Source organism: Cydia amplana, chromosome 13 (genome assembly GCF_948474715.1).
Source record: "Cydia amplana chromosome 13, ilCydAmpl1.1, whole genome shotgun sequence".
Classification (NCBI taxonomy): domain Eukaryota; kingdom Metazoa; phylum Arthropoda; class Insecta; order Lepidoptera; family Tortricidae; genus Cydia; species Cydia amplana.
In genome coordinates, this window is record NC_086081.1 from 12,816,812 (window position 1) to 12,842,786 (window position 25,975).

At 36.4% G+C, this 25,975-nt stretch overlaps 1 protein-coding gene across 1 annotated transcript; it reads right to left on the reverse strand.

Moving 5' to 3' along the window:
- Positions 1–18,440: 18,440 nt before the first annotated feature.
- On the reverse strand, positions 18,441–25,249 carry LOC134653513 (uncharacterized protein MAL13P1.304). Its single transcript, XM_063508883.1, has 5 exons — positions 24,869–25,249; positions 24,244–24,416; positions 23,766–23,940; positions 21,527–21,610; positions 18,441–21,431 (listed from the first exon to the last, which is right to left on the reverse strand). Exons 1-5 carry the CDS (start codon positions 24,899–24,901, stop codon positions 19,098–19,100), a joined length of 2,799 nt encoding a protein of 932 aa, XP_063364953.1. The 5' UTR covers positions 24,902–25,249; the 3' UTR covers positions 18,441–19,097.
- Positions 25,250–25,975: the final 726 nt, after the last annotated feature.

Below are 25,975 nucleotides of genomic sequence, written 5' to 3' on the forward strand. Positions count from 1 at the left end.
TCTCCCTATATAATTGTGGAGCACAAACTGTACAATATATGATACTAGCGATCCGCCCCGGCTTCGCACGGGTTAACAAATTATACATAAATCACTCTATCTATTTTAAAAAACGCAACAAAATCCGTTGCGTAGTTTTAAAGATCTAAGCATACATAGGGACAGACAGACAGCGGGAAGCGACTTTGTTTTATACTATGTAGTGAAGTATGGATGTAGCATGTAGCTAGATAGGTCTCCTAAGTCAGTCCAATGCCGCCAATGCCTTGACAGTCTAGTTCAGATAAGGTTCAGATGGAGCAATGGGGTTGGCAACTGCCAAAAGTTTTTATAGATGGCGCCCGCATAGGTTTTACCTGTCTATAATTTTGTTCTATAGGATTTGACTCAGAGGGACCCACGACATAAAAAAGAATAATTCGACACCATTCACAGGATCGACAGGTAAAACCTATGCAGGCACACCTGTAATAGTACATTATTGTCGAGGTTCGGAAGTAGCTACTTGCAGGCTGAGGATTCGTTTTAAACGGACGACCTTGGGAGTCCGTTTAATTGAATCCGAAGCCAGCAAGTAGCCTTCCAGCCGAGTCATATATAGTGCTTTTCTCAAAAATGGTGCAAGAAATAGAAATATTTTACAGAACTTACAGAAGCAACGTTCTAATTTTCCATTAATTTTCACAGAAAAAAGTACAACCATTAAAAAAATTTACTTGCCGCCTTTAAAAAAAAAAGAAGTGTATTTTTCTGCTGAAAATACGCCAAACTATTTGAGACACCTAAATAGTCGCGGTACCAACATTAAGCCTGTAACAGAAACAGATATCTCTTTCTCGCTCTCACTTATGGGTGCGACGCTCCAAGGTCGCGGTGCGGTGCGATAGTCTGTTATAGGCTTTATAATAATAAGTACTGATCATCTGTTTGGCTGTTTAAGGGACCTATGCCTTCATTTGATATGGCCATTTGAAGTTTTAAAAAGTTTGGAACTCGTTAAATAATGGAATTTGTATGCGACATTGCAGTCCCGAAATCGAGACTGCAATGTTTTTAACTTTTTAATTTTTTGAATGACCATAAACTACGCAATCCGCGACCTATTTTTTAACCGGCAACGTCGACTTTGCCGTCCATTTTTGAGAAAAATATTTTGACCGGGCAACCCCATTGATCCTATACTACATATACATTGTGAGAAATTCCTCATGCTATAGTTGGTCAAACCAATTTGTCAGTAAATAAGAACCAAAAAAACTATACTTATCCTTTTCTTTTGGGTGCTAGTACTAGTGTAAGACAAAGATAGTGTGATTATTTCTGTCTATGTTTGAAATAAGACAGTCCTTTGACAAACTATATTATAGAATCCCGGATTTCAATTGGGTTCACAAACGCACCAGCATTCCCTGCTGCTTCTGTGCCAAAAACACTCTATTTGACTCTATTAAAGTAAGTACGGTACATTATGAGACTGAATATAAGTCAAATCTAAGTAGTTGAATGAAACATAATGACGTGCTAAGTAGGCAGGCCACTGACAATCCAACCTCTAGACTGAGCTTAGGCCAATTCTTTCATGAAACCGACGCTGCCAAAAATACGGGGGTGCGGGGGGACGAGGCGAGCGAATCCCGTGCCGTGATTGGTCCGTTCAAAGACACGGACCAATCACGGCACGGGATTGACTCGAAGATGGAGTAACGCTACCGTATGTGTGGCAGAGGGGGTAGCGCGACTATGCTATGTCTAGAGGTTGGATTGTCTGTGAGGCAGGCACACCGATCGCGATGCTTTGTGCAAATAAAAGTCTTTGTTAAGCTCTTTAATAGTATTTTAAGTGGAAATCGCTAACGGGGTTCTAACATATGAAATGTTGATGTTATATTTAAACGCGATTCACATTAAAATGGTCTAAAAATATTTTGATATTGTTATTTTTAGCAAAAATAGTTTGAAAATGCTAAGTATTGCTTTAAGTTTTTTTTTTTTCGGAAAACAGGCCAATTCGAGATTTAGTTATTCGATCTGGTTCCGATATGATACTAATCAGTCAGTGTCAAAAATGACATTACTTCAATCAAAAACGTCACTTTTGACACTGACACATCGGTATCATAATAGGAAACAGATCGAATAACTAAAACTCGAATCGGCCTGTAACGGTGTTGTTTGGTATGGGGTGTGGGAATACTGTGCATGTGCATTTTAAGTTCCGTCTAATGTTTTGTTTCTCTGAAATTTGTGCAGAAATGCTTTATCTGCCTGGGAACTACCTGCTAGGCTAGCATGAGTTGCGTTCTCGCGCACGACTCCATACATCTAGCGCGACTTCAAGTAGGTATGGTTTGGACTCGCAACTGATGTTACGAGGGGCGGCTGAAAAGTTCGCGGCCTTAGAAAAAAAAATGAAAGAGAGTATTAAAGTAAATGTTTTTATTTTTCAATATAGTCCCCATGGAGTGATAAGCACTTTTCGCTTCGAGCAAACAATGCTTTAATACCGCCGAAAAAATAATCTTTTTTCTTCGCTGAAAAATGGCTCTCTACCGCAGCCTTGATCTGATTGTCATCGGCAAACCGGCGACTACGTAAGTGTTTTTTCAAATTTGAAAAAAGGAAAGCGACTGCTCGGAGCCAGGTCTGGACTGTAGGGTGGATGATTGATTTCTCCAAAACCAGTGTCTTTTAGTGCCTGCCTGGCAACACGGGAAGTGTGAACTGGTGCGTTGTCCTGTAAAAACAACACTCTATGGCTAAGTTTCCCACGTCGCTTCTGGACGACTGCGTCACGTGCTTGAATCAATAAATTTGCATAATAATGACCGTTCATTGTGGGCCCTTTTGGCAAATAATCAACTAATATAACTCCTTCACTGTCCCAAAACACGGTCGCCATAAGCTTCGAAGCTGACTTTTCCACTTTAAATTTCTTTGGTGCCCTCTCGCCCTTTTTTAACCATTGCATAGACTCTTGTTTTGATTCTGGATCGTATTGGCGAACCCACGTTTCATCTACGGTTACGATTCGGTTGCAAATTTCGTCCAGATTCCCTTCAGCTAGATCCAAAAATTCTTTGCAACTTTTACGTCGCCGTTCTTTGTCAAGCGGTGTCAGCATTTTTGGTACCCAGCGCGCAGTAATTTTTTTCATGTGTAAACGTTCATGTAAAATGTGTCCTACCCTTTCTTTACTAATTTGTAGTTCCTCCGCTATCTGCCAGATTTTAATTCTTCTGTCAGCCAGAACACATTTTTCCACTTTTTCAACATTTTCGTCAGTGACCACCGTGACAGGCCGCCCACGGCGGGGGTCATCTTCACAGCTCTCTCGTCCTTGTTTAAATAAACGAGCCCATTTTTTTATCATAGTGTACGAAGGGCTTAAATGATGGAGAGTATCCGTCATATCATCAAAAATCTCTTTAGGCGATTTTCCTTTTTTTACAAGATACTTAATAACCGCGCGGTGTTCATATTTGTCAAAATTTCCGCATTCGACAGACATTGTTAAGTATATCCGCGCACAGAAAGAAAAACGAACATTTTTTTTTAAATGGCGGCAATATTTAAAGTGCCAAAGAGGCGGGGGAAAAAGTAGCATAGTTTTTTTTTTAATTTTTCTTTTTTTTCTAGCTTAGGCCGCGAATATTTCAGCCGCCCCTCGTAGACCGCCATCTCCAAAGTGAGTCATCGTACTTGTACGGTTAGGTCTTTAATCGACCACCGATTTAAGTAAGGTCAGGTCAGCGGCAAATGCAACTATGGGATTATGCATTCTGTCTATTTGAGTATTTTTTTTAAATAATTCCATTAAAGAGCTCCCGTCATCTAGTGATAAAAGCCGAGCTACTTTGAGACTAATCATAAATCGTTTATTACTAAAACGTAACATACCTAGAGGGCGTTTCGACCAATCATATTCGAGAAATAACGAATAGACGCAATAACCGATGTCTGATGGCTAACCCATAGCGAGATGTATAGAGAGTAAATTATCGAATATGCCAATTTGACACTGCCTTTAGGAGAATGCCTCTCGTATGCCGGAATGTGGTAGAAAATGCCTTTAGGCATTAAGTCCGCCATTTGTACATTTTATTTGTATTTTGTGCAATAAAGTTTAAATAAATAAATGTTGATCCGCGCAGTAAGTACTGAATTCTAATTAATTGTTAACACTAACGTAGAGTCAAAGAATTTAATTTCCTCATTCCTCACTCATTTCGTACCTTGTCACAGTGACAATCAATATGAAAGTCGCTAGAGACCTCAGTGTGACTAAGTACAAAATGTATGGGAAATTAATTCTTTGACTGTACCTAACATAACTAACCTAACATTCTCTCGATAGTTTTTGTATAATATTACTAAGTAGTACGTGATATTAGAGCGAAGTAAATCGGAGGCCCCAATCTCAATTGTCAATATCCATAACTTAGTACAAAAAGTAACCTAAACGAATCAGAAGTCAACAAGTTGCTTGCTGCTTCAGAAATAAAACAAATTGAATAGAATTTAAAGTTTCCGTATGCGAAAAATACCAGCATAACGTTTCTTAATGTCTAGAACGTTTTACAGTTGTAATAGGTACCGTAGTGCATTTGTCGTTTTAGACGAACAGCTACCTATAGCTACTAGTATAACATAGCAGGGTGTTTTTTTTTGTAGTCCCTACACGTTTTTTTTTCAAATTTGGGATTATTTATGTTATTTCTACTCAGAATCACGAGCTCTTTCTATCCATTAGGAAATTTTGAGAATTTTGATTTTTATTTTCTCCTATTAAGGAGAAAGAAGTGTCTCAAAATTTCCATACATTTTTCGATCTTTCCATTCCGCGACCGCCATACAAAGTCTATGAAAAATGGTGACGTAATGGAAATAAAAACCTTAGGACACTTTTTTTCTCCTATTAGGATAGAAAGAGCTCGTGATTCTGAGTAGAAATAACATAAAAAATCCCAAATTTGAAAAAAAAGTGTAGGGGACAACAAAAAAAAAGCCCAGCAACTAATGCTGCCCTACCTATAAGTAGGTACCTACCTATTATGATTAGGTACAAAAAAAAAGTTTTGTAAATAAAAAAACTTTCAGGCTTTTTGTTGCTGACTGTACCTATTTTACGGACGGATATATATATACCCCGGCTACGTCCGAGTATATATCCATCCCCAGGCCTAAAACTATCTCCAACCAAGTATTGCTCATTTATGTACAACAAACTTAGCAATAAGCGTCACGTACATACATATACCTACTACGTATTGCGTACGTATTGCTAAGTTTGTTGAAATCCTATAAAAGTAAGACGATTCTGGTGGCGCTATCACACTTCGTCACTGCCAAATTGGTGTAAAGTAAGCTTAGGCGGACTCTACTCTCTTTGTGATTATAATTTACTGGCAATGCCGAGCAGTGAGCATTCAGTATTCAGTATTCATTTAATCATTGCTTTGTGTGTACAAAAAGGTCTTATGAATATTATATTATGTTACAACACAACCCTGTAAGGGCACTGCAATAAAATTACAAGCAGTAAGTAGCTAGCTGAGACGCGAATGAATTTTATTGAGTTTCCGTGAAATTCCTGTTGAATTACGTTGCACAACCCACCTGGATTTATTTACATCGCTTGCCTAGCCTCGGTACTACCAGTTAAGCATCTCTGACTACCCACAGCCGTTAGGGACCTCAAAGAAACACCTAAAGGGGCCCACTGATTAACAGTCCGCCAGACGGTATCGGCCTGTCAGTTGTTCGGAACTGTCAACTTTTTGTTCTAACTGACAGGCCGATCCCGTCCGGCGGACTGGTAGTCATTGGGCCCCTTAAGCTGGTTCACCAGCGCTCGCTTGCAAGTGTGCAATGGGAATGCATCCTCATATAGTCAGGAACAATGGAAACCAATCTAACGCCACACGGTGGGCTGAAAATCGGCCTCCATAGAAATAGAAACCGAAGTCTTAAATTTGAACTTTTTTTTATTGGAATAGCTTTTGTTAGGTTTTATTATGTCCCAAAATTAATCTTAGCTAATTTGGTTGGAAAAATAATTAATTATATTTTTTTTTCAAAATCTTTGTATGGCGCGTATCAGAATAAACGAGTTTTCTCCGAAAATAAAAAGTTAACCGTAATATCCTGACAGATGATTTTAAAACCAATTATTCTTGATTTTTCCACATAATTAGAATTTTCCTACGGGGTGCACTTTTTTTTTTTTAAATCGATATATATTTTTTATTTTTATTATTTTATTTTTTTATTTTTATACGGTTATACTCGTTATTTTGACTACAAAAAATGAATTTGAGTTTGATCGAACCAATAACTTACGCGTAGTGAATTTTTGTTCTAAGCAAATGTATGGAGCGTACGAGTAAAACGGATTTTTTTTCAAAAATTAAAGGTATACCGTAATATCCTTGCAGATGATTTAAGTACCAATTATTAATGATATTTTGACATAACGCGAACTTTTCTACCGTATGCACTTATTTAACAAAAAATAAAAAACTTATTTTTTCATGCTGAAATAACTTTTTCTCATTGTTTTAATCAAATAAATAATAAACATACAAGAGTTACAAGTAGAAAATTGAAAATAAAACCATTACATCCTTTACATTATTACCTTTGTATCCTCTTTATTACATTATCTTTGTACTTAATGAAACAATATTTAACAAATTTGACATATTGACAACTGATGAGTCTAAAATTAATGATCGTTAATAAGGTCCGGTTACAATCATTAGTAGATACTACGAATTTACTTAATTAAATAAATATCAGTAACATTATCAATAATTGGTTTACATAAAAACAGAAATAAGTATATGTAATGCTAGCCTAATGAAAAGTATTCTAATGCTAATATTGGAATCCTGAAAGTTTAGTTTTCCTGGTCGCTTACATCCGAATCCGTGTCCATTTCAGAATCAGGGTACACATTTGAGGTATCTGTCACTTCTGCTTCTTGAGGTTCCAGACAAATGAATAATTCTAAAGTTTCAGGGAAGAAAGCCTGTTTCTTTTTTCCACTTATTGTTGGCCTCATTGAAGAAAGGACAGGATCGGAAGACAAAAGTAACATATTAAAAACATCCCTGTTCGAATCTTGTCTCGTTTTTTTTGTGAGTGATGCTCTCTGAACATTCTGAAGTCTTTGTTGCGTATAATAAAATAAAATTCACTACGCGTAAGTTATTGGTTCGATCAAACTCAAATTCATTTTTTGTAGTCAAAATAACGAGTATAACCGTATTAAAATAAAAAAATAAGATAATAAAAATAAAAAAATATATCGATTTTAAAAAAAAAAAGTGCACCCCGTAGGAAAATTCTAATTATGTGGAAAAATCAAGAATAATTGGTTTTAAAATCATCTGTCAGGATATTACGGTTAACTTTTTATTTTCGGAGAAAACTCGTTTTTTCTGATACGCGCCATACAAAGACTTTGAAAAAAAATTATAATTAATTATTTTTCCAACCAAATTAGCTAAGATTAATTTTGGGACATAATAAAACCTAACAAAAGCTATTCCAATAAAAAAAAGTTCAAATTTAAGACTTCGGTTTCTATTTCTATGGAGGCCGATTTTCAGCCCACCGTGCGGCCATGGAATGATTTGTTCCGAGAGGTAGTTAAATGATTAAATAATTTTTATATATATAGTACCTGACTCTGTCTGGTCACCTGTTCACACTTATCTAAACCGCATGACCGATTTAGACGGAATTTAGTATGGAGATATAGTTTGAGGGCCGAGGAAGGACATAGTACCTATAGTTTTTATCAATCGACATCATCGAAGTCGCAGGCAGAAGCTAGTGGGACATGACCCATCAGTTTAAAATTCGCACTTGAACAGACGGCTAGTTTAATATTAATCCAATCAAAACTATTTGCAGGTACCTAACTACAAAATAGTTTGAAAGGAAGTTGTAATCCCACTAATGTGGTAGAATGGAATGCTTTGTCTACACAGGCCACCTGTCGTGGCACGAATCGCACGGTCGTTCACACCCCCAGTAAAGCGCGATCGCTTGAGCGGAACGAACCTTCATGAACGAATACGGATTTATCAGGAAAAAGGACTTTATCGGGCTTTTAATTCACGGAATAGTAATCAATTTATCATACTGCCCTGGCCGCTTTCGACCACGGCGCCTCTTGTATTGATTAATGAGAGCGACGTTCGTGAGTTCTCATGTGGCAGACATAACCGATTTTAGCAGCAAATGTACGGCCACATTCACTGCAAGTCAGCACCCCTCCAACAAAATTGTAATTGGTGACCGCAGGCGGTCGGGTCTTTAACTCGTCCCGTTCCACGTCGAGTTCCTCTCGCCTCTATTCTTCGAAGGCTTGCACTTTTGTCCTCACTGTATGCCTCCACTTCGGCCGATCTTGTGCAGAAGTCTCCCAGTGCGATGGCTCAATGTCACATCTCCGCATGCATGTAGCGCTTCAGCACATCTTTGTAGCGCAAAAGTTGGCCGCCCTGTTTCCGCTTCCCATTTTGCAGCTCAGAGTAAAAGATGCGCATAGCCACTCTGACATTGGACATGCGGGAATGGTTAATCAGGTCAAGGACCTGAGGCCTGCTAGATTACTTATTCTGTGCTGCTAGTTTAGACTGGCCACAGACATACCTACGTACAGGCTGTCAATTAATAAATCCTTGACACTTCTACCCACAATAAGAGTCCAATTGCTTGGAGGATACAACTAAACGGAGTAGCCATTAACAGGCTTTCCCCTCTGTCGAAAATAGGCGGCCAACGGTCATACACAATGTATGGACTGACGTTTATTTGACATGGCTATTTTTACGTTACGCATACATTTGACGTTCCCCTCCCCCGCAAAAATCGGCAGACTGTTTTGTACAGAAAATTACAGACATGGCGTCTCCGTTTGATTATATCCTCCAAGTCCAATTGCGTCAATAAGTTAAGTAATGAAATACAAACTTACTTATGTTATACATTTCATCCGTTTCGGCTTCCATAAATAGTTATATAATAAAAACACTAGTACAATAGTCAATAGTCAATAGTCAAAATATACTTTATTCATGTAGGCCTAGCAACAAGCACTTATGAATCGTAACATACTTATAAATTATCTTAAGCTAATTATCAGAGCAATTTATTGATGTTATTATTCCATAAGAATATTGGATTATTATACAAATCAAATTAAACACAAATTAAATTAAGAATTTCACAAAAGGATCGTCAAACATGAAAAAAAACTGTATAAAAAACACTAGTCTAGAATGTTTCTAGAATAAAATCTAAATGTCAAATAAATAAATAAAAAACACAAAAGAAGTATGTCCATCGGAATATCAATTTCCTCATCATTAATCAATCATACCTAAAAAAATAATCATTTCGAATAACAATTAATCCCACGTTGTTAAATCATTCATGTAGTCTTGTGTGGTATAATACGCTTTAGAAATAAGTTTACGCTTTGCATAATTCTTAAATTTATTAATAGATAATTCAGTAATATGGTTTGGAAGTTTGTTATAAAATCTCACACAATTACCCATGAATGATTTTTTAATTTTATGGAGCCGAGTGAAGGGCACTGCGAGCTTATGTTTATTTCTAGTATTAATATTATGAATTTCACAATTTTTTCTAAAATTTACAATGTTTTTATGTACATACAGAATATTCTCATAAATGTATTGACAGTGCACTGTCATTATGTCAATTTCCTTAAATTTATCTCTAAGTGAATCTCTATGGTTCATTTTGTATATTGCTCGAATAGCCCTCTTCTGCAGAACAAAAATGGTATTTATCTCTGAAGCACCACCCCACAGTAAAATACCATATGCCATAATGCTATGGAAGTAACTAAAATATACTAATCGAGCTGTTTTCACATCAGTTAACTGACGGATTTTGCTCACTGCAAAAGCTGCAGAACTCAGTCTATTCGAAAGAGTATCAATATGGGGACCCCACTGGAGTTTAGAATCTAAAGTTATACCAAGAAAAACTGTACTATCAACTAATTCCAATTCCTCATCCTTCACAATGACACTTGTTTGCACATGCCTAACGTTACTACTAGTGACAAACTTAATACATTTAGTCTTTTTCTCATTTAACAATAAATTATTAACATTGAACCAATTTACTACTTTTGAAATAGCATCGTTTACATCACTGTAAGCTTGTTGCTGTCGTTTGACTTTGAAAATAAGTGAGGTGTCGTCTGCAAACAATACTATATCATGGTGGGTCTTTACAAGGAATGGCAAGTCATTTATGTAGATAAGGAACAGGAAAGGCCCCAATATTGACCCCTGCGGTACACCCATAGAGACCAATGACCCCGGTGATCGCTGTCCACTCACATCGACCCTTTGTATTCTACCATTTAAGTAGGACTTAAGTAAATTCAGTGCCGATCCTCTAACTCCATAATAATGAAGTTTCCTGATTAATGTTTCATGACAAACGCAGTCGAAGGCCTTAGACAAATCACAGAAGATACCTAAAGCATCTCGTGACTCCTCCCAGGCATCGAAAATATGCTTAATTAGCTCAACACCAGCATCGGTTGTTGAGCGACCCCGTGTAAAACCAAACTGCTTATTATGCATTAAATTATTAACGTTAAAATGTCGTACTAATTGAGAAAGAACTAATTTTTCAAAAATCTTGCTAAATGTTGGTAGCACAGATATCGGTCTAAAGTTAGTGGGGTCAGAGCTGCTACCAGACTTAAATAAAGGAGTTACTTTACTATGTTTCATTAGATCAGGAAACTCGCCGCAATCAACACTGTTGTTAAATATAACTACCAAGTCAGGCGCTACAATTTCTACTAAGGATTTGACAGCATGGACAGAGGTCATTAGTTTTTTTGACATTAATTGATTTAAACGCCTTTATTACATCTGAGGTAGAAACATGTTCAAAATGAAGGTCTCCACAACATTCTGGAGCGTTATGTTTTAATAATGTAACAGCAGATGAGGGTGATGAATTTAAATCCTTAGTTGTGGATACTGGTACCTCGGTGAAAAATTTTTCAAATTCTGTAGCTACTTCTAAATTGGAATCTATAATTTTGTTATCAATATTTAGTTTAAGTTCTTTAATTGTGTGTTTCGAGCGACCAGTCTCCACATTTATTACTTTCCAGGTTGCTTTAATAATGTCGGAACTACTTTTTATTTTCTGACTTAGATAATTTCGCTTAGCTATATGACAATCTACTTTAAACTTCTTCGAATATTCCTTGACATGTTCTTTAAATTCATCACTCTGATTAAACCGCCGTTCCTCATACAAGGCATACAGTTCACGTCTTCGTTGATGTAAGTCCGCAGTAGCCCACTCACTAAAAACTGATGCACCATTAACTACGACCGATTTTGAGGTGAATATCGCATTATAATGTTCCATAAAAGTGTGAAAGAATGAATTATACATACTATTAGGACTCATATCGGAAGACAAAAAGGGTAGCGCCTGAACTAAACTTTGCTTCATTCTTTCCACGGAATTACGAGTAGGTATTACGATGCAATCAAATCACCATACTGCGCATCACATACGCCGATGATAAAAATAACTAGTGCGTTTAATATCATTTAGAGCAAAACTAAGCCGGTTACATAAGCGTGCCAAAAAATTACGACTGCTAATTTTATTGTATATCATCAAGGTAAAATTTGTACTAACAAGAAAATTGAAAACTTTAACAATAGGCGGCGTCAAGGTCTCACATAACAATGGATTGGTCGTTTTGGAAATGCAAAGGTCATACAGCCCTCTACATTCCGAGCGAAGCGCCAAAGAACCAGTATAAGTGGACCGATTTTTATTAAGTTGTCGATTGTTTTTTTTTGTACCAAACCCAAAAATGGATAGTTTTACGAAAAAAATGCAAATGGTACACTTTTGTCTAATAATATGGTGAAACTGCGTTTACGGGTATTATGTGCAATTGTACCGAATAGGGAATTCTATCTATCCACCAAATTTTAATGAAATCAAACGAATCGGCGCAATCTTCTAACGCTTAATTGTAAGGTTCAAGTTATAATGGGTTACAGGTCACAGTCAAGTTTTGTGAAAATGGGTAGATAAAGCGATAAGCTTCTTGTTAGATATGCATTTACATGCGTGGTTGGGTTTGCAACATCCCTAATTTTTTGGCCCTTTGTCACAGAATAAATAATAGTACTAGGTACAGAAGACTCACTCTCTAACAAAACGCGTCTGTTACGATCAGCACAGATATGGCCGCTAGGCGGCGACAGCGCCACGCGCGGCTTATGGCTAGCCACCAAAATTGGCGTGGAACGGATGTACTTTTAGCTACCTGTAGCAAAGCGACGAAATCGCGGAGTGAGCCACGCGCCTGCCTTTGTGAAATACGATATTTGGTAGAAAAGACAAGGACATCAATAATATGTTAACTGTAATGTTTATGATTATACGAGGCAAACGAGTAGACGAATCGCCTGATGGTAAGCAATTACCGTAGCCCATGGACACCTGCAACACCAGAGAGGTTGCAAAAGTGCGTTACCGGCCTCTGAGATGTACCTACGCACTTTTTTTGAAGGTTTGAACTCATTCAAAACAACTCTCAAAAAAAAATTAAAGAGCATTAGAAATTATCTTAGGCCACTTTAGGCGTTAGGTTAAAACACTTCGATTAGGTACAGTCGACGTCAAAGATATGTTTACATTTTTCGCCTTGTTACAAAGGAATAAGGTGTAAAAGTGTAAACATATTTTTGACGTCGACTGTAAATAATGTATTCTATGTAAATTAGAAGCCGATGCTGAACACTAAATTATTTTACTTGACTATGACAAATCTAAGATACCTACGGGAGGTACATCAGGTATGTACAATATATGTGATCCATAAGTAATATTTACAAAAGTATAAATAAAACAAAATGTTTTCTGTAATTGTATTTAATAATAAATAAACACACTTACTTATTAGGTACAATTTACGCTGCACAAGCTACCGCCTAGTCGAGCTTTGGCTTTTCGCAAATACTTGGAGGGGCCTTATTGTTAACAAAGACACATATTATTTTTGTGGACGTTAACTTATATAAATAAATATACAGGATGTTGTCTGTAACACGAGCAAATAATTAAAACATATTATACTCCTCAAACTATAAAACTTTTGTTAAACAACTTTTAAAAATTACGAATCCTTTAGACTTCCTCTTTTTCATACAAAATAAATATTGCCTTCAATGTACGCTGACATCAGTGTGTTTGACGTTGCCTGTCACGCTTTAAACATAACAAAATATGCAATACATTGCGTCTTAGAATAAACTTTAAAGTGTTATAAAAATCAAAACATATTTTTAAAAGTTGCTGAACAAATTTTGGTCAAATGAGGAGTATAGCCTACAGTTTAATTTATTGCTCCTGTTACAGGAAACATCCCGTATAGTATAATCATATTTTTAAATGATGGACAAATTAAAAGCACCGTACCTTGGCTATATCGCGCGCGAGAGGCTGTCGCGGCGCACTCGTGCTAAGCCTACTGATGTTACAATTTATTTGGTTTAAAAAGTAACGTCGCTAGTCGGTCATCTAAGCCTCCTAAGGCCCAGGCCATATAAATGAAAAATCCAAAATTTGCTACTGGAAATTTGAAGTTGAACCTATAGGTAGTGTAAGAAATTGAGTTGATTTTGTTTTGTTTGTAAATTGAACGAAACAAGAAAACGGCAACACTGTTCAATTAAATATGATTTAAATTTCATCGAACTAAATAAGTACTATAACTTAACGACCGTGAGCCTTAGGTGGATAAATAAAAACATTTTATAAAAAACACGTTCTAAATAAATTAAATATAAAACTAGAAACATGCTTAAAAATTGCATATTATTTATAGAGATGCCACGAATATTCGGCAACTATTCGGTATTCGGCCCATTCGGCCACTTTGCCGAATATTCGGTATTCGGCCGAATGTTGCCTACTATTCGGCCGAATACCGAATATCTGTTGCCCCTAACTAAAAAGAAAAATTACACAAAAAAAAAAAAAAAAAAATTAGGTATATTTAATATTTAAAAAGTATTATTGGAAAGTTGTTAAATAGGAAGACCCTTTTTTAATCATTTGTCGATTATGATTTTTTTTATTTTTATCATGGGTCTGATTTGATTGACTCTAACTACATTCATTAGTTTTGTTTTACAAAAAATATATCTTAGCAAATGTTGTAGGTACTTTGTTGGCGAACAGTTTTCATAATAATTGTGACTCACAATGGTCGCATCTCATGCCGAATATTCGGTCGCCGAATATTCGGGGCATCTCTAATTATTTATGACAATGGATATTTTTAAGACAGCCTGTAAATAGTCTAAATAGTAAAATACAGTTAACAATATAAGATACTAAGAATTCATTGAGTTCTTAATAACAAAATCAGTGTAAAAATTGCAATTTATTTTACTTCAAAAAATCGGTTTAGATATTATTTATTGGAAGAAACAATTTTACTCCAAAGTCTCTATAATAAGGCCCCATAATCTAAATTATACTGTAAATAAGACACAAAGTTAATCAAATATTGCTCGAATTGCTTGAAATTCATCAATATTTACTACATTTCGACAAACTTTCAATACAGAACCAATTTTGTGATAAGAAATAAAGTAGGTATAGAACAATAAATGTGTTTATAACAAAATAAACAAAAACGACAAATATAAACATATTAATCATCCAAATGAGACCAAATGAATATTTACACAAAATAGTCAAAAATATACAATTAAAAAAAGATCACTCAATGTCATTACTAAACACAAATAAGGGCCACCCCACATCTAGCGTCTTTCGAGCGTCGGCGTCTACAACTCTATGGCCGAACGTTGACGCAACGTCGACGCAACGTCATTTTCCATAGCGCTGACCAGACGCCGACGCTCGAAAGACGCTAGATGTGGGGTGGTCCTAAGTGGAGTCCGAGATAATTGCCCAGGGTCAGATGTCAATGACAACAATATGATCAACCAGAAGATAAGCCACTTGTCTCGGTTTTGAGGGCCTACCGCGAACATGTAAAAATAGAATTTCATGAATGTGCCTCTATATTTTAAAACAATCCATTCAGTGCTCCCCACGGCAGTTTTTTGCTATAACTCCCGCTAAACCTGTGTCAAATACCACCCTATATGACCAAGTGTGAAAAAAATAAAGCACACATTTTACAAAAAAAAACTGACTCTGGGCGAATCTTCTCGGCTCCCTGAAGTAAAATAAAGTAGTATAATTAACTGTTAAAAGTACTTACTTATACAAATGCTTTGGGAATGGTATTGTACGAAATGAATACCTAAACACTTAGATTGGCATTTCTACCTAATATCAGAGACACGTAAAATAAAGACTGTCAATCTCCATAGTATTTTTACCCATTGTTACCAGATGGCGCCACTGCACATAGCTTTGCGAGATCTATGACTAATGTATTTTATATAGCCCCCGCTAAACACGCTAGAATAGTGTTAATGTAAGTTTAGGTCAAAGCGCCATACAATATTTATAGAAGTCAGGCCTTAACAAGTAACATCATCACAATTTATGGGTGTGTGAAGATTGACAGTGCTTATTATTTTCTGACCTCATCTAATATCAAAGGACCCTAAGTTGTGCTCAATATTTTATAAGACAACACACAGTTGGCGATTTGCTTCTACTAATAATTCATCATATTCTAGCTACATTATACAGCCGTAACTAAGTTTTCAAAAATATATTTCCAACAATACAATTAGGAAAATATGCACAAAAGATACCCATTTTATATTTTAACATACAATTTCATTACAATACTTGTACATGTGTAGGCAGAGGCATGATACACTGTGTAAGTGGAAAGCTACATTTTTTATATACTTTTTTTTATTATCGATCGACGGCATTGGTTTGGACTGTTGATATAGATATCCCTGAAAGACTAAATACTGGAACAAATATCGAATTAACAATAGGAACTCTATACGACGTTCACAAACTACTGTCTCTTTGGAAGAAATAATGCGGTGCCCTATATATTACTATTATTAATAAATGTGCACAAAGTTTACGCCTACAGCAACTAAGATAGTTAATCTTATATTTGTTCCAATAAACGAAGACTAATTTACTGTTAAAGCTGAGACAAGTAAATAAATATGTAATCCAAGTCCATACAAATTCGTGTGCTACTTTATATTTGTTGTAGATGGCGCCACTTACAGGTTAGGATTAAAAACGCATCATCATGTTGGCCACGCGACTTTGACAGTCTATATTTAATCACTTGTCTCTGCCGAAAAACAAATACATCGATACAAGATTACAGATAATTTTGTGTCTAGATTTGTACGCCATAAAAGTTTTACGTCAAAATTTTGTTGCATATATATTACATAATTCAAGCATAATAATATAAATCTGTGTCTATCCTAAGCTAAATTTAGTCAACGGCAGCCTTGATTTATTATAAAATATTGATATTGCATGACTAATACCCACCTGTCTTAGTTTACGATAACCAGCAGCATGACTGTAGTCTGTACTTTAAGGTACTACTCTGACTCTGACTACGCCAATGCCGGTTTCACACAGGGGCAGAACAGTGAGGCAGAATAGTAGAGCAGAGCATTTAGGAAGACAGAGAACGTTCTAACTTAGGTCAGGCAACTAGTACAAACGGACAGCGCCGATGCAGACGACGATAGCTAGTTAAATATCTAAATTTATCATTAGTGAATCTGAATACCTATTCAAAATAATTTTCTTTGCACACTAACTACGTAGTTACGTATAATCTCACGCCAACATAAAACCAATCTAAAGCCTGCAGTAGTATATGATCATTGTCAAGAGGGCGCTGTTATTTTCATGTATAGGGTGACAGTTCAGTATACTATGAAAAAAATAGTTCCAGTGAAATTCCGCAACATGGCGCGTGATCATATCGTGTCTTCCCGTACAATGTAAGGTCGTGTATTTGAATGTTTTGTGTAGTTATTATAGTGAACAATTTAAAGTAAGAAAAATAAGTAAACGTACTACCAGATCAACTAAAACAATTAAATTATTGCAACCCTCAGTTAAAAATTATTACGGAAAAAGAACAAGAGAATATATGATTCCAAAGATTTATAATGAGTACCCACTATTGCTTGACGAAAATAAGTTGAGAATAGGCAGTCTGAAATTACAACTCAGAAAACTGTTACTAGATAAGTACAAGATCTCACATACATAAAACTTAGTCCTAAAAGAAATGAATATATTTAATACTACATATTAAATAGCATATCAATTAGTTATATGTAAATAAAGACTACACAAGCAGGTAACTGCATCCAATAGTAAACCCTGGTTTGACCTAAAATAGATAGTAATCGTAACAAATGATATCAATACAACTAGCGCGAGCCGTGCGGGGCACAGCAGGTACTTGCCGAACGACAGTAGGTATATATGTTTGCGTCGAAACAGGGTTTATTACAGGCAGCTGTGTTGTTGATGTATGGTAACTACCTACCTAAGTACTGTAGTTATTTTAGTTTAAGTTTATTTGAGCGCATCGCCAACAAACTGTTTTACAGTTTGGCGAAACTTTAGTTATAAGTACACTGTACTTTGTATTTTGTTAAATAAAAAAAAAAAAAAAAAAAAAAAAAATATATATTCCTGGTCATGCTTTAGAACTACACTACGATACACGAGACCAGCCGCAGGGCAGTGGTGGGGAGGGGCAACAGTCCCAACTTGCTGGCTATTAACTGCTCTCATGCTCTGCCTCGGTCAGCGCGTTCAAATTGTTTTAATATAGTTCTGTACACCAGGGCCGGATCTAGGGTAGAGCGAGTGGAGCGGCCGCTCTAGGCGCCGGATGGGCAGTCGTGTAAAAAAAAGTTTTAAAAGACGCGAGTGTGGCGGGGGCCCAAAATACGCTAGAAAACTTCAACGAAGGGCGCCAAAACCCGATTTCGCTCTACCCTGATCAAGGGCTCGGGCCGGCACTGCTGTACACTCTACTGCCCCGTGTGCAACCAGCATAAGTAAAGTTTTCCCTGACTTGGCAGTGACAATGCTTACATGTCATATAGGAGCGCCATACTTTGCGTCGCACTTTGGCATGAAAACTTAGCGTATAGGTTACGTATTTATCGTAAACACAATTGACACAAACTATACGGACTGATTCTATGGTATGGCATTATATCCTAGGCCGAATTACCGAATAGTAATGCTTCCAAATGAGCTCAAATTTGGTATTAGGTACTTTGTGTTAATTTAGTAATTTTGATGACATTTGCTCATTTGCAAATAATATGGAACTAATCTCATTCTTGTCGGTTAGTCATAGAGACTTTACAAAAAAAATGCGTAACCACACCGAGTTTGTGCTTATGAAAAATGCCTCTAGGCCATAAAATCGTGTAAAGGTACCTAAAAGTACATTCTTAGTCGAATAACTGCCATTTGATATCAATCTGATCGGATAGATACGAAACCATTTCTCTATCCACACTATAAAATCAAACTTATTACGAAAATATCCTCGACTTTTACAATGAAAATCAGAAACTATTTAGATTATTTATAATAGAGAAATGTTGTTACTTAGTTCTGCAATTTTATCGTCTAATGCTGCATTTCAATTCGTCATATATTTGCACAAAGAAGTGCCGTAACAAATGTATTTAGAACAGGCAAATGATTAACAAGCATGACAAAGACCGAGCTACTAAAACGAACTACGTCATATTACTATGTGCAGAGGTGATCCTCAGATCTACGCATCAATAGCCTAAATAAACGGCAAAGTATGCCACTGACAGAGAAATACAATAAGTATTATTTCATTTTAAGATCTCAAATCATCTTATCCATTTCCAGTCTCTAAAATGAAATAGACTTAGTATAGTTTCCTTTCACAAACATTTAACAGATTTCCGGATGGTATGACAAAATATGGAATGTCCATCCAACACACAAGAAAGTTGAACATGGAATGTATCAAACTATCTACATCGGAATTATACATCAGTCTCGGTTTTGCTGCTGGTGCGTCGGCTACGGCCTGTAGCCTCATTCGTCCAGTGCGGGCCGCTCAGTAAAAACTTCTTGACATTATATTCCATTCGCGCTAATTCTTCAGCCGTTATCTCTCTGTCCTTAGACTTTAAGGCATTTCGCAACTCTTTACCGACGTCGAAATCGCTAGCGTTACGTCTGACTTTAGAATTATCATTGACTTCTGTAACTGTAGCGTCACCACTCTCAACTGGGAAACTTGTTTCCTTGCCGATATTTGCCTTTGGATTAGGCGCGTGCCTTTTTTCAGCATTATCATTATGAGCTACTGAGTTGCGAACCCAGTTGTTGAGACCATCTCTAGTGAATGACTTGGAATATTTGCTCACTGGGTGTGGCATATTGAGTGCCAATTCATTTAGCGTCTCCGAAAGTCTGCTCAGCTTACTATCCCTTCTCATCACGCTATTATTATACGCGACATCATCTTCCAAAGGATCGTTTAGATTATTTTGCTGCTCTAAATTCTTTTCAACCCATTCTGCTACTCTAAGCAACTGCTGCTTTTGCAATAAAGCAGCACTATCGTCGCTAGAAAGCGAGCTTGTGCTTTGTTCGTTCGTGAACACTTTCGTAATTTCATTCACTTTCAAATGAGTCTGGGTTAAGTTTGGATACACGTTAACTACAGCGGGCAGTACTGACTTGGGTGGAATGTGTTCTGTTTTTTTCTCGTGCTTTGGGACTTGATGTTGATGATTATCCAACGGCCGGAAGTCTTTAGATATTCTTGTGCTTTCAATGGAATGAAGTTGCGACAAATCGATCTTTCTCAAAGACCTGGTATGTAAATTGGAGAGTTTATTCTGCTCGTAACGATCGAAGTTAAATATTTTGACGTCCTGACTCTCTGCTGGCGATAGGACGTCTAGTTTATTACCATTATCATTTGTGTTTATAGCGTCAATGTTATTGTTTTGCATATTTTTCATATCTGCATTAAACTCATTTAGAATATTATCTGTTTCTGAAACATTTTGCTGACTATCAACACTTTGAGATTTATTGTTATTGTTTTCGGAACTGTTGGAGAAAGTATGCGTCTTTAATGGTTGTAGAGGCGATGAAGAAACATTCAATAGCACAGGATTTATAATAGGACTCTTCACACTCGTATTGCATTCTTTGGCATTGTTATCGACGTGAACGTCTATGAGCGTGCTTTCTACTACTACATTATCATTTTTAGCATCCTCTTTTTCATCTGGGGTTCTATCTATATCCATAAAATTCTCCATACCATCATTCAGATCTTTAAAGATAGAGTTTTCATTGCATTTACTTTGCCTTCGGTATAAGACGGGGGGCACGTCAGGCTGCGCATTATCTAAGAGAATATTTTTGGAGCCGGCTTGCATTCGCAAATGGCAAAACCGAGGGCCGGGACCCACTTGAGTGTTATACTTATGAGTGCTGACTGTAGATTTAGCTACAGAAGAAGTTCTACTAACAGCCCCCATTGAACCCAAGGAGTTTTTTCTCACATTATAGTTCTCGAGCGACCGATTCTCATTAATTGGTTTGATATCTTTAGTAATGTCTTTAGAGTTTGATAATTCCTTCATAATTTCCTCATTGCCAATACTGTGAACACTACTTTTCTTGCTAGAAATGGAAGTTCTCGTGCGATCACAGAGCTTATGATGAACCGCCGGTTCCATGTTCATGGTATTCTTTCTCAACTGCTTTAGATCACTAGTATCAATAGGTGGGATATTTTTCTCATCATTTGGCAAGAGTTGGACTTTATCATCTGCTTTAGGTGTTTCGTTAATAATATAGCTTATGTTAGACGCCTCATTGATAACAGGGACGACTTTCAGCTGTTCCGCGATAGGTTGAGGTACAATATAAGGCCCTGGCGCGCCTTGACCTACTAATTTTTCATTTACCAGTTTAATAGCGTGTGGTGAAGCACTTCGGAAGCTTAAATTGGAATGAACAGATTTAATTTCCGAATTGCAATTCAAGCATAGGGAATTCTTCATATCTCCGCTCAGAAATGTTTGCGTGGCGACAGAATAGTAGCTCTCGTTGTAGCAGAAGGGTTTGCTCTGTGATTTCATGCATATACATGTATCACAGTGTTTCGATACGGTATCCTGAATACTATCCTCAAGAATTTTAGACATCAGCGATGCGGAAATATTAAATTCGTACTCACTTGCATCAAAAGTGTCTAGTTCGTTACCGTTTCTTGACTGGGTCGAGCTGGATGGCTTGGATGTTTTCGACATGACATATTGTGACACCCGGGTTTGTGTATCTACAGGGAGCTGAAAACAAAACAAAATGATCAAGAGCCATGGCTGATAAGAAATACAATGTGTATTTTTCAACATTCGATGTAGAGTCAACATGTTTTACTTACATTGTCCAGTTTTTGGGATACAAAGTTGTCAGGCTTGCACTGTAGTAGTTGGATTGCTAGATTCATATCGTTTTTGTATCTTTCCTGAAATTATAAAAATCAAATAATCAGACCTTTAATTTAGATGTGTCATTACTTTGTCATACTGATGCGCCTAAGGAAACCTTCCAAAATTGCGAAATGTTTCGGAAATTTAACGTAGGAAAAATTCGGAAAATTTCTTACATTTTTGTATGAGAATTGAAACTTTCCAATTTTAAATTTAAATTTCCCATAACTCCTAGTGAAAGTTTCATGAAATTTCCGAGAATTTATAATTTTATGGAAACTTTCCGCAACTTGCACATCTGTACCAGGGATGTTGCGAACATCCGCATCCGCATCCGCAACCGCGGAACTTCCGCATTATTTTCAACATCCGCATCTGCATCCGCATCCGCATAAAATCGATGCGGGCTTATGCGGATGCGGATGTCAAAGAAGACGGTACAGGAACGTCTTAGCTGCGGCGTAAGTGCTAGGTAATTTCGTCATTACCTATAACGAAATCGTCTAGATCCAGAAAAATCGGCCAAGTTACTGTTTATTAAATATAACGCATCTATATTCTTGCTCAAATACTAAACTTTTCGTTTTTTTTTTTAAATAAAAAAATACTAAAAATGAAATATTTGACGTTTTCTAAGTAACTAATTTTGAGATCCGCATCCGCATCCGCATCCGCGGATGTGAGCCTTTAAATATCCGCATCTGCATCCGCATCCGCGGATGTCAAAAAATCTGCATCCGCAACATCCCTGATCTGTACTTTGTCATGATCTCTAACATGACTTATTGGCTCGACAACTATTATTAGATGTACTGATAATTTGGGCTGCTTTGTTACCAAATACATAATTGATTTTGTGAATGAGTCCATTATCATTATCAGAATCAGAAATTATTTATTTACATTGATACAGTATGGGGATGTTACAATATATAGTGTTACATATCATGTACCTAGCTTGCATGCAAGCGTGCAAATTCATCATTATAATCATAAGTTTAAATAAATATAAAATGTCAAATTGAAATAATTGAAAAAAAATATTACATAATAGGCATATCACAATACAATTAATAACTAAATATCACTAATTTGAATATTGCTGGTATTCGAGATACGACTTTACGCTGTAAAAACAACGTTCTGAGAGCCTGTTAGTCAAACTGCGTTTAAAAGTGTTTCCCTCTAGCAGCTTTAGTTCCTCCGGGAGATTGTTATATATAACGATGCACATTTTAAAAACATTTTTCTTGTATATCATCTTGCGACTACGAGGGTGGTATCAGTGATACTTTTATCACATAAATTTATTACGTTTTCTATTACATATGTATATGTTTATAACTTATTGTTATTGCAAGGCTAACGAGTTTTAAATGGCAACTGTACTTTTATTTGCACAGGTGACATTTCAACAATTAATTATATTTCACACTCATAACTTCAGAGTGCCTCTTGCAGGTTAGCAAACAGCAAAGTCAAAATGGAACCAGGCTCCGACTATGCACCACCTTTATTATTAATTTATTATGTAATAAGCAGGCAGGCAGTTACGAAAACTCATATTACCTGTATCCAGTAATCGTACTAATCATTGACAAGTAGATTGTATATATATTTTTATTTTTATTTATAGGTATTTTTTTATTTTAAATTGGTTCACATTTTATGCCGAAGCATCATCAGGGAGTTTGTTCCAAGCCCTCACTACTTTGTTGTCCAGAAAGTGTGTGGAATACTGTGGGAACTATGCCTTTGTTGTGGTTTAACTTAAAAATTAACCATATTTGTAATTTTGTAGACGAGGCCTATGCTCAGCAGCACACTGCATAGTCAAAGTCAAAATATACTTTATCCATGTAGGCCTAGCAACAAGCACTTATGAATATACTCTAGATCTCTCTACATAGATTATACACTAATGGCGTTATTCATAAACGGCTGCTAACTTAATCAGTTGATGATCATCCGTCCGTTTGTCCTTATCTGTCGTTATGCCATAGAGGGACAAATGACGATTGTCAGCTGATTAACTTAGCAGACGTTTATGATTAACGCCGTAAGTGTCTCTAGTCTCTTACTCAAGATAAAAGGACTTACAGATAGATAGATATTTGTATTAGGGTTGAATCCCTTCTGAACATATTCATGCATATTATTCATAACATTAGTGTACACCTTTTAACTCACATTTTCCTTCTGCAGCATGCTGAAGTTGTGCTTGGATTCAGCAAGCCTTACTGACAAAGTGGCTATGTCTTTGGTCAGCTGGCTCTTCTCACCCTTCATTTTGTCAACCATTTGCAGCAATTTGTCTTCCAAAACCTGATTTAGTTTCTGCACCCTTTTGTGGGAATCATTCAATCTGAAATATGCAGTAAAGAAATTAACTGGGTACAGTCGCCATCAGATATACTTATCAGAGCGCCCGAGGTGCTCAAAATATCTGAACACGCACTCTAACGCCTTGACAATAGAGGCGTGTTCAGATATTTGTGAGCACCTTGGCCGCTCTGATATATCTGACAGCGACTGTACCTGGTTAGCTAAAGATGCTGTTCAAATCCGGCGTTTACCACTGGAGGGCTTCATCACTTTATGGTTTAGTTTATGAGTTCGGTTTTTACAAAATGAATATTAAAGTTAATTCAACTGTTATTTTACTAACCTTTCATATTTCTCTCTCCAAGTATGCAGTTGCTCATCAAGATCTTTAACTCGGCTGGTAGACTTGACAAACTCAGCCTCCAAGGCAACGATATGAGAGTCCCGCTCAGCTAAATGCTGCCGCAGGTGCTCCACTTCCGCCCCAAGCTGCCCATCGTCCACATCATCACACTCCTACGGACCGTTGGGATACATCAAAATAATAAAACACAAACAAACATCTACATACAGAATGTAGAAGAATTTTGGAACATTAAAAAATAAATTAAACGCAAATTAAAAAGAAAAGCAGTGCATTTAGTTAGTACTAATTATACTTAAAACTGAATTTTGACAACTAGTTTCTACATATTAGTCAAGATTTATATCAGTTAATTAATTTTAAATACCTCCCCTTGAACATAATAATAAGTTAAAATTTGAAGAATAAATCAGGATAGAGTAATAAATCATAAAGGCAATTTAATTGGTAAAGAAATCCATATACCATAGCACTAGAAACATCGATTTTTTCTATGATATAAGGCGAATAATGCAAAGATATTGATAAAATTCTGGCAATCTATAAAGAGAGGTCTGCTACGGTACAGCCGAAGAGGAAGGCAGCAGAGACGGCAGGATTTTACCTTACAAGGGGAGCCCTTAATGCACTCATCCATCACTCATCTAGCGAATTCTACTTCTCATTATCGCATGTCCAAATCGTTGAGGAACCGAGCGACGTCACACTTTAAGTGATTTCATTAGCTATTTTATCAATAAGCCACTTTTATAAAACAAAATAAAATAAAAATCAATCGATCTTGCTTGACATATAACGTGAAATATTTACTAGTTAGCGCAAACTGCCGATAAGTGATTACAATAACTATGACTAGAAACCAACTATCTCGCAGAATTAGGGTTTTAACTTTAATTATAGGTATTATTTGGGAAAAGATTTTTTAGTTTTCCCAATAAACACTTCTGCTTCTGCGTAAAATTGACGTAGCCCGACATGACGCGGTTGACTTGACGCAAGTTCCGAACGAACCCGGCCACGGCAGATACAAAACTATTTAGGCTTCAGTTTAAATCGCTGTTTTTGTATTTTGGTTAATTTTAATTTCGTGTTAAATTTAATTTAAATAGTATTAAATAAGCCAATAAGCCAAATAGTATTTATATAAAAAAAACATGATACTGTAATGTGAGCAAAAAAGTTTCGTTTATTTAGACGACATCGACACTCTACTCGGCTGTTTTGGACTGAAAAAACTGGTAACCCAGCCCAACTGACAAGCCATGGCGGGAAAACAAATTTCGAAAAGCCCGATTTTTTATTTTATACCATTGTTTATACCAAGCAAGTTATTTTAGTAGTTTGTGTTACAAGGAATCAAAATGATAATATATTTCCGTCAAGGGCGTAGGTGTAGGTACATTGAATCAAACATTGAATCCTGAATGAGGGATTCAAGTGTTAACGCCCGAGACGAAATAATTTTGATACCGTGTGACACACTGCTTTCCACATCAACTATGAGGAAAATAAAAAAATCTTAGTGTTGACGACACAATCTGATGCTTAAACAGATTATTTAAGCTATAGATGGTCAAGCACAGGGATCGGATACCGGTATTTTTTGTATGGGAACGGAAACGGTATTTTTTCGTTCTTTGCTAATTACTTCATTTCTAATTGGGCAATCTAATAATACGAAGTCGTTACCTAAACACATAACTGAGTCCTA